Source organism: Balaenoptera physalus (genome assembly GCF_965194825.1).
Source record: "Balaenoptera physalus genome assembly, chromosome: 3".
Classification (NCBI taxonomy): domain Eukaryota; kingdom Metazoa; phylum Chordata; class Mammalia; order Artiodactyla; family Balaenopteridae; genus Balaenoptera; species Balaenoptera physalus.
Window position 1 is genome coordinate 44,488,110 of NC_138890.1, and position 12,741 is coordinate 44,500,850.

Consider the following 12,741-nt stretch of genomic DNA (forward strand, 5'->3'; position numbering starts at 1 on the left):
GCAACTAAGCCCATGCGCCACAACTACTGAGCCTGCACTCTAGAGCCCATGAGACACAACTACTGAAGCCCGTGTGCCTAGAGCCTGTGCTCCACAATAGGAAAAGCCGCTGAAGTGAGAAGCCTGCGCACTGCAACAAGGAGTGGCCCCCGCTCACCGCAACTAGAGAAAGCCTGCGCGCAGCAACAAAGACCCAGCACAGCCAAAAATAAATAAATAAATAAATAAAATTAAAAAAAATTTATATCCATGTGAACTCTTCTTTTAAATGACTAGCTTGAAATAAACAACACAAGCTAAGCAAATATTTAATATCTATATTTTTGTCTGCTATCTTGGTGTTGGAAGTATTGCATTAAACCATGTTTTTAAGTCAGTTTGTATTTGATCCAGTGTTCATAGTGTTTTTTCCTTCTCAAGTAAGATAAATATTCCTGGGATTCCCAGAAGAACCTTTTCCTTTGACCACAGTTATGTGCAGGCATCTGAAAATCATCCTTTAGATAAAAGGGGAGATGAGAACACATACCCTCCCTCTTCTATTTAAAGTGACCCTCGGGATTTCACTGGTGGTCCAGTGGTAAAGAATCCACCTTACAATGCAGGGGATGTGGGTTTGATCCCTGGTCAGGGAACTAAGATCCCACATGCTGCAGGGGCAACTAAGCCCATGCACCACAACTATTGGGCTCATGTGCCTCAACTAGAGAGCCTGTGGGCCGCAAACTACAGAGCCCAAGCACTCTGGAACCCGTGCGCCACAACTACAGAGCCCATGTGCCCTGGAGCCTGTGCATCACAACTAGAGAGAGAAAAAAAACCCACACACCACAACTAGAGAGAAGCCTGCACACTGCAATGAAAGATCCCGCATGCCGCAACTAAGACCCGATGCAGCCAAAAATAAATAAAATAAGATGACCCTCGGGCTTCCCAGGTGGCGCAGTGGTTAAGAATCCGCCTGCCAGTGCAGGGGACACAGGTTCGATCCCTGGCGGGGGTAGATCCCACATGCCGCGGAGCAACTAAGCCCATGCGCCACAACTACTGAGCCTGCCTGCCACAGCTACTGAAGCCCGCATGCCTAGAGCCCATGCTCCACAGCCAGAGAAGCCACCGCAATGAGAAGCCCTCACACTGCAACGAAGAGTAGCCCCCGCTCATCACAACTACAGAAAGCCTACACGCAGCAACGAAGACCCAACACAGCCAAAAATGAATAAATTAAATAAATAAATAAATAAATAAATAAATAAAAATACCTTTCTAATAAAAAAGAAAATAAATAAAGTGACCCTCAACTATTTACTTAGGGATCAGAGTATGGGGGAGAAGAAAGCAGGTCAAGAAGAGAAAATGCCTGGTATTTTAATAATCAACCAATAATTCACTCCTAATGTAAGAGGACTCCTTAGCACCATATTTTTGGAAAACAAATAAAATAACTTACTCATAGGTTTCCAGGTTATTTGGAGACTTTTCCACCAGATAACTGCTTGGTACGTATCCTTCATGCCTGTTAAAAGGGAAATTAGTGTTTAGATTAATGTAGAACTAATTTCACATCTCCATTTCATAGGTTTAATCAACTAAAAGTCATTTAAAGATGAAGTCTCATGTTATTTAGCATTCGGGATAAGACATTTTAAAATTTTCAAATAAAAGAATTGCTAAAAATAACAACCTGCTACCTGTTAAAGGCTATGTAGATTTTACCACTAAAATATGAATCATAATAAATAAGAAGTGGTTGCTTTAATAGCTCTGCTTGCTAATCTCTTCATTGTGAAATTTCCTCTGTTGGAAAAAAGATTAATGTTCAGTCTCTATTTTCTATTAGGAAACATTTGTGTGTGTGTGTAATAATCAGTATTTTTTCCGCTTTAGTGCTAGTGTTTTACAGTCGGGAAACCAAAATAATTAAAACATAAAGAATTACTTTCCAGCCACAGGTCCCAAAAGATACTGCCAGTCGAACTTGTGAGCTTTTAATTCAAGGCCTCCCTAATATTTTTTGTTAAATGAGCTCCTTCAAACATAAATGGTAAAACATGAGAAAAAAGGATAAAATCATGCTGGATTTGGGGTTGGGGGTTTCTTTTGAGCAGGAATAAATTGTGTATAAACAAAGACATATGGATTAAGAGACTAACAAGAACATCAAAATACTTTACACCTGTGTGTAGCTTTGTACTTTTCAAAACACTATCACGTTTAATACTGCAAGGTGAGAACAGTGTCTCCTTCACTCTCTAGGCCTCTGACTCCGTACCTGTAAAATGAAGGACCTAAACTAGATCACATGTAAAATCCCTCCAGACTCTGCAATCTATAAAAAGATGTCTCATAACTTCTTGCTGTTTACTTTATCACCTGTTTTAATTTTTGTATAAGGCCATTTTGTAATCTAGTGACTTATGTTTTTTTGTTTTGTTTTGTTTTTTAAGATTTTTTTTGATGTGGACCATTTTTAAAGTCTTTATTGAATTTGTTACAATATTGCTTCTGTTTTATGTTTTGGTTTTTTGGCCGCGAGGCACGTGGGATCTTAGCTCCCTGACCAGGGATCGAACCCACACCCCCTGCATTGGAAGGTGAGGTCTTAACCACTGAACCACCAGGGAAGTCCCTAGTGATTTATGTTTAATGGGGAACGTGTAATCTATTTCACAGAATTGTTCTGAGGAGTGAAGAGATCAAGAATGATGATGTCAGATATGGGATATCTCATATCTTGTACCCATGGCTGACCTGACCTTGCTAGTCAATTATGGCATGCTTTCTTTGGAGAACTGAACACCCAGCCTCAGAATCATTCTTAACCCAGTGCTCAAGGCAGTCAGTGCCAACTGATGGGAGTCAACTTGTTCTCAAGTTTGCTATTTCTTTTATGTCTTTCTTTTGACATTCCTTTTAATTATGTCTGTTTTTGCCACACCATATGTTTACAATTATATTAGTAGGTCAAATACTATTTTCACTTTCATGTGGAATGACTGTGTTTTAATATGCCAGCCGAAGCTGGGTTAGTTAAAAAATGATGATAATCCTCTTCACTTGTGTGTAGGTATAGAATTTACAAAGCCCTTTCACTTCATCTCGTTGATTTTCTCATCACTCTGAGATGGAAAGCTGATATTATCATCTGCATTTTACAGATAAGGAAATGGATTCACAGAAGTTCAGTGACTTTCCCAAAGTCCTGTACAACAAAAGCAGCTGATACTCAAGTCCAAGTCTCCTTTTTCCCCATCTTGTGTACTTCCTGCTTCACCAGGCTATTACAAAGCAAACTGGGGAAATTCCCATATGCCCGATTGGCCTCTGGGGTGTCCTCTTCGATGCCCTTTGAAGTGCAGAGTTGAGCCTTTCCACGGGCCAATGAACAAAGGGTAAACTGTCATTTGGGGAAGGGAGACCTAGGAGAAAAAACTTCCTGGCACATTAGTTGTGCTAAAGAAATGTCAGTTGATTGAAGGGATGAATTTCTGAGTAAGTTCCTCTGGTGTTTGTAGAGCCAGGCAGTCTTGAACCTGTTTCTGCTACGGGCCTCCCCATAACAGGCAAAGAGAAGGTAATGTGACGGGTCTTGTTTGTTTCCCCGAGTCAACTAGAGAGAGAGGTTCCAGATGAGGGGCTTTGGCATCTGTTCTCAGCTAGCAAGAGACACTGCCTCCAAGATCACAGTTCTTGATCTAATCTTGTTTTATACCCCTCCCTCACTTCCCCTGCAGTCGAGTTGATAAGGCTACTTAAAGAGAAGGTGCCTTGAAAATGTAAATTTTGATATATGTGAAAAGTAAAGCCTTAACCCTAAAGATATTTGTGTACCCCTTTTTTTTTTACTCAACGATTGGTCCTTTTTTTTTTTGTTAAGTTTAATGATACCCAGTGTTGGCACTCGAATACCCTGTTGGTGGGAATTTGGTAACATTTTTGAGGGATTTATCTTTCAAAATTAAGACTTCACATAGTCTGACTCACCAGTTCCATAGTTAGAAATGTGAGATATGTATTTTTTTCCCAAAGAAAAAAATATTTTTTCAAAAAAATTTTTTTCAAAAATATATAAATTTCAAAAGATTACCAAGATACACGAGCACGAGCAATGCAAGATCTTCACTGAGCAACCTGGAAACTAAATGTCCCACTATAAAATATCGTCTAAATATTTATAACGCAAGCATACATTCTAAAACTATGCAATTATTTAAAGAATAAGGTAGATTTGTATGTGCTGATATGAAAGTATCTCTAAGATATATCATTAAAGGTTAAAAGCAAGGTGAAGACCAGGATGGACCACCTTAGTGCAAATGAAAAAAGGATGCATTTGTATACGTATAACTTTTTTGCTTAGGATGCACAAGTAACTTAATAATGAATACTTTTAGGACTGATGTGCGGGCAAGTGGAGGGTGGCTTATTTTTATGTATATTCCTCGCTATTGTTAGTTGTTTGTTTTTTTTTAATAAAACATTGACATAGGCTATCCAGATGTTGCAATGATGGAGTGTTTTCTTTTTCTTTTAAAAATATTTTTAAACTAATAATAACCTCACACTTTGAAAATGTTTAAACCCTTAATATTAATATAGAAAGATGTTAATTGCAGTGTTGTTAATATTTGCAAAACATTAGAAACAACCTAAGCATCCAAGAAGGGAATTTGCTAAATTATGGCACACTTTCATGTTGGATTTAGGCAATCACTGAAATCACCTTCTGGAGATGATTCTGGAGACTATTCCAGGGCATAGGTAAATACCTCTGATATTTAAAGGAAAAAAATAAAGCCTTATAAAGCAGTGTGAATCTGATAACTTTAAAATAAGCACTAGTATCTAAGTCATATACATCCCAGAGCATTCTGAAGGTCAATAACAGTTATTTTCCTATATTTCAGATCAGAGGAGGGGTCATAAGATTTTTTCATTCAAAAGTCCTATAGTGGGCAAACTGTATTTGCACAACTTGATTTTCTCCATGAATCATTCGGATGGCTAGTTCAAAGGCTGTTGGTTTAACTAAATCTTTAGTATTTTTTTCCTGATGCTTCTTAATGTAACCACCAATCCGCACCATCTGTACGCACCTTTTCTTTCCACCAAAAATAAGACCCTCACAATGGGATGTACCTTCAACCTCACTTAAACACTCAAGAACAATGGTGTTTTGTGGAACAAGTTGCCATTCTCCCAAACTGTGGATGTCAGTGGAAGAACCCAGGAGAGTTTTAGATGAGTTTGGAGGCTGGGAGTGCTTGATGGGCTGCAGGGAGCCAGTATAGCAAGTGAGTGCCTCCCAGCCACCTCTGAGAAGGGGAAAGACCCTTTTCAACTACTTCTTCCTTCCTCCTCCTTCTGCCTCTGCTGTCCTCTCCTAACTCAGTGCCGTGGTCCTGCTGAGAGAGGTAGGACAATCGTTCCAGTATTTTCTTTGTTCCCACCTCACCTTAAAAACTGGGACAGCAACCACGAAGGTGCCTTACCCATTCCTGTCCTGAACTCTCCACCAGTGAATCTCGGAACTGTCCAGCAGGTAATACTCCTCATTGCGTTGTAGCGTGAGTTCCTGTGGATCATTCGTTTGGTAGTCATACAAGGCAATGACCAAGGTTTCTTCAGGTTCCCGAAGTAACTGCTGGAGGAGGGACACAATAAAATCAAACAAAGATGTAGAAAGGAGGTAAACTGTGGAACGAGGTCAGCAAGTTCCCGAGCTGTAACTTGCTCTTGGACCCATGCCAGGCCAGACACCAGTTCCTACAATCCATTGGGGGTATTTGCTGAGGCCATTTGCCTGCCTAGTTGGCTTTCTTTATGAGTTAGGCTTATGGTGCTGAATAGGACACAAAGACATTCAATACCTGGAGTTCATTGCCTCTCCCATTCTATGTGGTAAATTCTGACCCCAGTGAATTCCCAGCAGCTGTGCTTTTCACAAAAGTCTGCTTGTTTCTTTCCTTGAACCACGTCACAATTCACAGCCTCTCTGCGAGAAGCATCACATTGTTGGCAAAGGGGATGAAGTCAACACTAAATCATTCAGTCCATGCTTTTCTGATTTTATTTGTGGGCTTGTCCAGATCCATAGAATCATAGACTATTGGAGCTGGAGTGCCTCTGAGAGATCATTTGATCCATTCTTTTGTTTAGAATAGGGAAACTGAGGCCCAGATGGAGAAATGGATGTGGCCAAGTTTAGCAATTGAATTAGCCTTATGCTTTCTCTACTATATCATGTGGGACCCCTTGTTCCTCTTGTGGGCTCTCTTGCTTATGTCTCTGCTTTTCAGTACGATTCTTAGGAAGAGATATTGATATGTGAAGAGGAGACTGTAAACAGTCACAAGGGTTCAGGGTGGGCACACCTGCTACAGGTTGGCAGACTTTGTGAGACAGCAAACATGGGAAGAGATTGAGATTACTGGCTAGAATGAGATTCGGTGATGGGAAATCAAAAGTTCTCTGAGTACATTAAAGCAATCGGTGGCATAAACATACTGGAGATTAAAAAAAAAAAATTGTCATACTGATACAGTGTGTCATCCCAGCTGAGCCCAGATTGGAATTTGAAGTCAAGATTATCTGTGGAGCTTGTGAGGTGATATATTGGGAATTACAGATAAGAGTTATTGGGCCTGAGGCTTTCACCCTAAGAGCCAGTGGAGGAAGGAGTTGTTCAAGGGCACCTAAAGATAAAGAAAGCATATGGTATGGTATTCATCTCATTATAGGCCCAAATGATTAATTATTATCAAGAGAAAGGTCAGAGCAGAGTTCTCAAACCATATGGAACCTTTCCATAGCGGGCATTTTGGACATCTATGGCGGTGTTTCAAAGGTCACAAAGGTTGAGGTGTGCTACTAGCATTGAATGGGAGAGGGTCAAGGATGCAAAACTCTCTGCAGCATCCCACATCCTGTACAACTTTTCAATGTCCTGTTAGACATTCACGTGGTGAGCAGCCTGCTTACAACAATAATGTACAATAACACTCTGAGCCTAGATCCTACCTCAACCCTATACGAAGTACTTGGTTTCCTAGGAATGCAACCATCCTTTACATTGAGGGAAGGGTACACTTTGTTTAGTTCAGAACTTGACCACGAGTTGTTTGCCATTTTGGAAAATTGTATCACAGATGGTAATACTAGTTTTGAGTCACTGATACTACATTCCTGTATCAGTTGCATTTGAGCTGCCAAATCCAGCAGGATTCAAATACAGGTGCATTTTATTTTATTATGTTGTCCAGTATAGTCATGCCCCAATATTTGTATATAAAAACATATATGGGGACTTCCTTGGTGGCATAGTGGTTAAGAATCCTCCTGCCAATGCAGGGGACACGGGTTCGATCCCCGGTCTGGGAAGATCCCACATGCTGCAGAGCAACTAAGCCTGTGCGCCACAGCTACTGAGCCCACGCGCCTAGAGCCCGTGCTCTGCAACAAGAGAAGCCACCGCAATGAGAAGCCTGCGCGCCACAACGAAGAGTGGCTCCCGCTCGCCGCAACTAGAGAAAGCCTGCACGTAGCAACGAAGACCCAATGCAGCCAAAAATAAATAAATAAATAAATAAATTTATTTTTAAAAAAATCAATATAAGTATAGCTTCTCTAGATGCCAACTCAAGATGCCATCACTCATTAGAAGACAGAACATGAAGGTGAAGGGAGAAGTGAATTCAAGTAATTCAAGATAAAAGAAATGTTACTGTGGATTTAGACGTATGGTTGAAGCTACAGCTGTGATTCCAAAAGCCCTGTGGTTGGAGTGCTAGAGCAGTATAGAGGCTTCTCCTCCAAGAAATCTGAGAAGCCAAGTGGTGGCATCCAAGGGGAGATGGATAGGCCCTGTTTTCTGACTTTCACCTTCACTGATACTGAAAACCAGACAGGAGCAAACCAGTCTAAGGTGCAGAAGTGCGGGTTTAGGTGGGACTGTGGGGGGTAACCCCCGACAAGCCAGGGCAGGGGGATTCCAAACCACGTTTTCCAGGGTTATGGTGAAATATTCTTTAGAAGATGAATGAAATAAAAAGGGAGAGAGCTCATTTTCTGCTACAATTTCAGTCCACTTCTTTCCTGTTGTGAGGAAGGTGGCTGACGACAAATCTGAAAGCCAGCCCGCTTTTGAGCAACGTAGAACTTCCCTTATGGGGAAGCTGCCAGTCTTTGAAATGTCACCATATTGGCTGGAGGGAAAAAGCAGAGCTCATTCTTCAGGAAAAAGCATGAGGAGGCTGAATCAGTGGGTTCTAGAATAAAGGGCAATTACTCAAATGTGGATATTGGTGCTGCTGTTACCATAAAGTGAGGGCTTAGGTTGATCTTTCTTCTTTTTTTTTTTTTTTTTTGTCTTCTTGACTAAATAGCTTCCCGAGAGTTGACTTGATATCACCTAAGTCTTGTAAGTCAGTATATTAGACCGATGTGTCTCAGACTCCAGTGTGCCTCAGGATCACCCGGAAGTTTATTAAAATGCAGATTCCTGGGCTCCTCCCCTAGAATTTTGCATGTCGTAAGTCTGGGGCGGGGCCTGAGAATTTGCATTTCTAACAAGCTCCCAGGTGATGCCAATGCTGCTGGTCCATGGACCACACTTTGAGAACCACCACTCGAGTTCAAGGCCACCACACCAGAAACTGCATCCTACTAGCTTGACTACTAAGTTACTGGATGGCCTTGGGAGGACCTCTCGTGGGACTTGCTTTCCCAAGCTTTCACACAAGAATAAAGCTATAACCCTCTGAAGTGGCTAGAGAAGATAGTGAGTTTCAAAATAGCTGGTAAAAGTGTGGATGTGCTTTGAAGAATAAAAGGTATTCTCAAATGTATGCTTCCAAAATGCTTGTATGTCAGAGGGTGGGGTAAATACACATTTTATATAGCTGTGAGCTGTTATTATGCCCCAACCTAGTCAGGTGCCTGGCTGCACAGTTTGTTACCAATAAGTGTTTGCTGAGTGAAGGCAGTGGGGTGAAGAGCTGGCGGCTTTTACCTGGACACACCCACGAGACAATTCAGGCCCGAGAAACCCATGGTGTTGAGTCCAGCTGCATCACCACAAATCTGCTGCATCTGCCCCGCATTTGAGAAACCTGGGCAGATGGGAAACGCAAGTGGGCCCACCCCAGAGCTGTAGCCCGCGGCGCCGCCGGCCCACCGCGCCTGGACCTCGTGCTCTCACTCACCCTGTTGTCTTCAGGAGTAGGAGGAAGAGGCTTCTTTGAAGCTGAAACGAGAAAAACAGAAAAAGAAAATGAGTATGAAACCGAATGTGCCCAACTAAAGGTGAGCATCAGGGGGCTTTTCAGAGAAAAGGGGCCCCAAAGAGAACAGCAGGAGGGGAGGATGAGACACAGGGCCTGGGTTTTTTCTCTTTCAGCCTGCTCGTTCCCAATCTTGTTTTCCAGGAGACACCAGAGACTTCCAGAAGCCAATATCTGGGCCCCTCTGCCTGTATCCCCAGGAAAAGCCTCGCCCAAAGGGGCTGACAGCGGTTCTCAGTGTGTGTCCTTCCCAGTGGGCACGGAGCCTTCCACAAAGGCACGTCCACCTGTTAAACCAAGACTTGGAATTGGTGACTCAGGGGGACAGGGACTCACTGGTTTCCTGATGCCCCTGTGGGCTTGAGGAAGGGGTGGAAGAGGTGAGAGGTCGTCGTGCTGCTTGTTGAGAGGGCTGGAATCCACTTTCAGTTAGTTATCTTAAGGACTCCGAGTATTTGTTCTTGCTGACTCCCCCAGACAACACCCCAGCACCCCGCTCTGTTTATCTCTTTGTGTCTCCATGGCTCCTTCTCTCTGTGTCTCTTTCTTCTTTCCTCCTTTCTCTTCTCTTCTTTCTTCCTCTCCCTTTCCCTCTCTCTTCCCTTTCATCTCTCCATCTGTGTCTCTCAGCATTTCTCCTTTGAGGCACTAAAAAAGGTCAAGCCTGGAATCAACGGACCTAAGTTGTGTGTCTGTGTGTCTGGCAGGAAGTGTGATATGGGAGGCAGTGCCCAGGCTTCTGCTCAGTTCAAGGACTTCTTTAACAATTACAGGTAAACAGGGAGTGGGCTGCATCTGCAGGCGGCGAGCGCCTCATCTCTGCAGGGGGTTGACTTGGAGGTGGGCAGCCTGTGTCAGGGATGTAGTAAGAAGAGATTCACACATTGACACTGGAGCCCGACCCTTGTGCTAACTCCTAAAGCAAGGGCAGGCTTGGGTATTGGGTGTGCAGTTAACAGAGAAGAAGGAGACATACATAATAGGAAACATGGTTCCTATTCGGCACTCAGCTCGGAGCCCGGAGCCAGGTGTCCTAACCCCAGCTCCACCACACACAGGCTGTGTGGACTTGAGCCCCTTCCAGCACTGAGCATTCTGTGCCTGGTCTCTCTTCTTCCTCTGGACTTGCTCTTGCCTTTCTTCCTCCCTCTCCAGGTGAAGATCGTATGTGGTGAGATCGGGGCCAGTTCTGGTTGCAGACGTAAGTGCTGCTGTGGGTTGGGTATAGCAGAGTCTGTTTAAAACTCAACCACCTCTGCTACTTCCCAGACAGACACACACATACTATCTCAGCTTCAGATTCTTCTGTCCACAAATGAGAAAGGCTCGGAGACACAGTTACCATTTATTGCAAGCTCACTAAGTGCCTGCAGCTGTGCTAAGAGCTTTCCCCACCCACACTGAGTCTCCCAATAACCCCGCAAAGTAGCTACTTATTCTCATAATCCCCATTTTACAGATGAGGAGACAGACACAGAGACTCAGAAAGGTTAAGTAACAAATATGAAGTCACAGAGCAAGGACGTGAAGGGGCTGGGAATCACACCAGGTGTTTTTCATCCTGAAACCCCGTGCTCTGAGACCCTGCATGGCACATGTGCCCAACACCGGGAATTCTACAAGCCTTCACTCAGAGTAGATGATCATGTGCTACGTGCACAGTGCAGTGTGCTTCTTGAAAAGTCTGCTCTCAATTCTGTCGAAACTATGGTGCATGACGTTATTTAAACCAAGTCAGAGGAAGGGAGAGTGAGGACAGGCTCAGATGGGGAGATGGTGGTAGACTGCAACTCAAAAGCAGGAGCAGCAGCAGGGTGCAGTGGTTAGACCCTGGCTTCATGTGGGGAGGCGCTTAGCATGACCAGTCCTACTCTGGTGAGTCATTGAGATGTTCCTCCCACCTCCATCATGTGTGTACCACTCAGTGGAGGGAAATACTGTCTGCCTTGGATAGGAACAGCTGCCACATGCATGGTGGAAGTTGCAAAATAGAAACATAAATTCAAAGAATTTCAGAATTGGAAATGGGCTTAGAGAATATTTCATCTTAGGACCCCTAAAACTTCCCCTTCCATTTTAGAGATGAGGATATTAGGGTCCTTGATGGCCAAGTGACCCATCCAAGGACCTACAGGAAGGTGCTGGCAGGAATTTGGAGACCACTCTGGCCTTGGAAAGGGCTTTGAGTCACTGAGGCAAGCCCACACCATCCTGTTCTTGTGGTTGATTCCACTCATGTAAAACCTTCCATTTCTTTTTCATGAGATACTAGCCTTCATGAGGATGGCCCACAGGGCTAATGCAGGGGATCACTGACCTCTAAAACTAGGTAAATATTCTTCTGGGCCAAGGGACTGGTAACCTTGAACTTTCTCTCCCAAGGTAGAGGGTGAGAAGAAGTTGTTTTTAAAGTGGCACTAAGAGGGGCTGCAACTCAGGAAGCCGCAGAAAACCCAGCCACGTGTTACATTTAGCACATCCGCCTTGGGCTGTCAATCTGAGGTATTAGGTTTTAGTGCAAAAAAGAAACTGATAGATGAGAAAAGTTAGGCAGGGTAAGAGAGGTTGAGAGGAGAGGGCTACGGAAGCAAACAATTCACAGGATCCATCATTCCTAGTCAACAGTGGCTTTGCAGAGCGTCTCCTCGCTGTACGACCTGGAGCATATTGAAGTCCTCAAGCCTCCTCTTTCTTTAACATCATACCATCTACCCCAGACGGTTATGAGGAATGGGAGTGTAATGTACGTAAAAGTGCATCAGAGTGGAGTTGCCCTTCACTGGGGGGTTCAGGTCCCAAAGTCATCACATAAGATAAAATCGAGGTGCACTCCAATCTCTAGGACCTGGGTCTTTGACCTCAAAGGCCAAAAAACAATATCTTTTGTTTTTGCTTTGCATTTAGGCTGTGGCCTCCTTTTCTCTGAGACTGTGGAGGTCTAGGGCAAGTAAGTAGAGGTGGGGAGAAGCCACATTGTAAAATGAGCCGTTTTTTTGGTTTTACTTTCTTCCCCCTCCAAGTGGATAGAGTTCAACTTGTGTAATTGAACACGTGTGATATGATGCCACTGTAATAGATAATATTATGTATCTCTAGGTCTGTCTCTACAACTTCAGATTTGAGTAGACTGTGGCAATCAAATTTCCTAACTTGAAGGTATAGTGGTGCTATTCAAACTTTACTGTGCACACAGATCTCCTGGGGATCGTGTTAAAATACAAATTCTTATCCAGTAGACCTAGGAGGGGGCCTAGTATTTGCATTTCTAACTAGCTTCCAGGTGATGTTGATGCCGCTGGTCTAAGAACCACACTTTGAGTAGCAAGGAGTTAAAAAGATATCGGCCTTGAGATGAAAAAACATCAACAGACTGGTGGTAGAGGCGGATGATTGCCTTCTGAAAATTTTGAAATTGTGGACTTTTGCATTCAATCCTGGACACCCCTGGTGATGGGAAGCA

At 43.4% G+C, this 12,741-nt stretch overlaps 2 protein-coding genes across 2 annotated transcripts in view; one reads left to right on the forward strand and one right to left on the reverse strand.

Annotated features, from left to right (window-relative positions):
* Positions 1-12,741, forward strand: part of MED7 (mediator complex subunit 7) — a 118,178-nt gene that overhangs the window by 44,358 nt on the left and 61,079 nt on the right. The gene's annotated exons all lie outside the window — the stretch shown is intronic.
* ITK (IL2 inducible T cell kinase) overlaps positions 1-12,741 on the reverse strand; it is a 69,432-nt gene that overhangs the window by 30,003 nt on the left and 26,688 nt on the right. The window contains exons 5-7 of the mRNA XM_082453916.1: positions 9,204-9,244; positions 5,493-5,644; positions 1,451-1,516 (exon numbers count right to left, since the gene is read on the reverse strand). Of these exons, the coding sequence (XP_082310042.1) occupies positions 1,451-1,516; positions 5,493-5,644; positions 9,204-9,244 (259 nt within the window). The remainder of the gene's footprint in view (positions 1-1,450; positions 1,517-5,492; positions 5,645-9,203; positions 9,245-12,741) is intronic.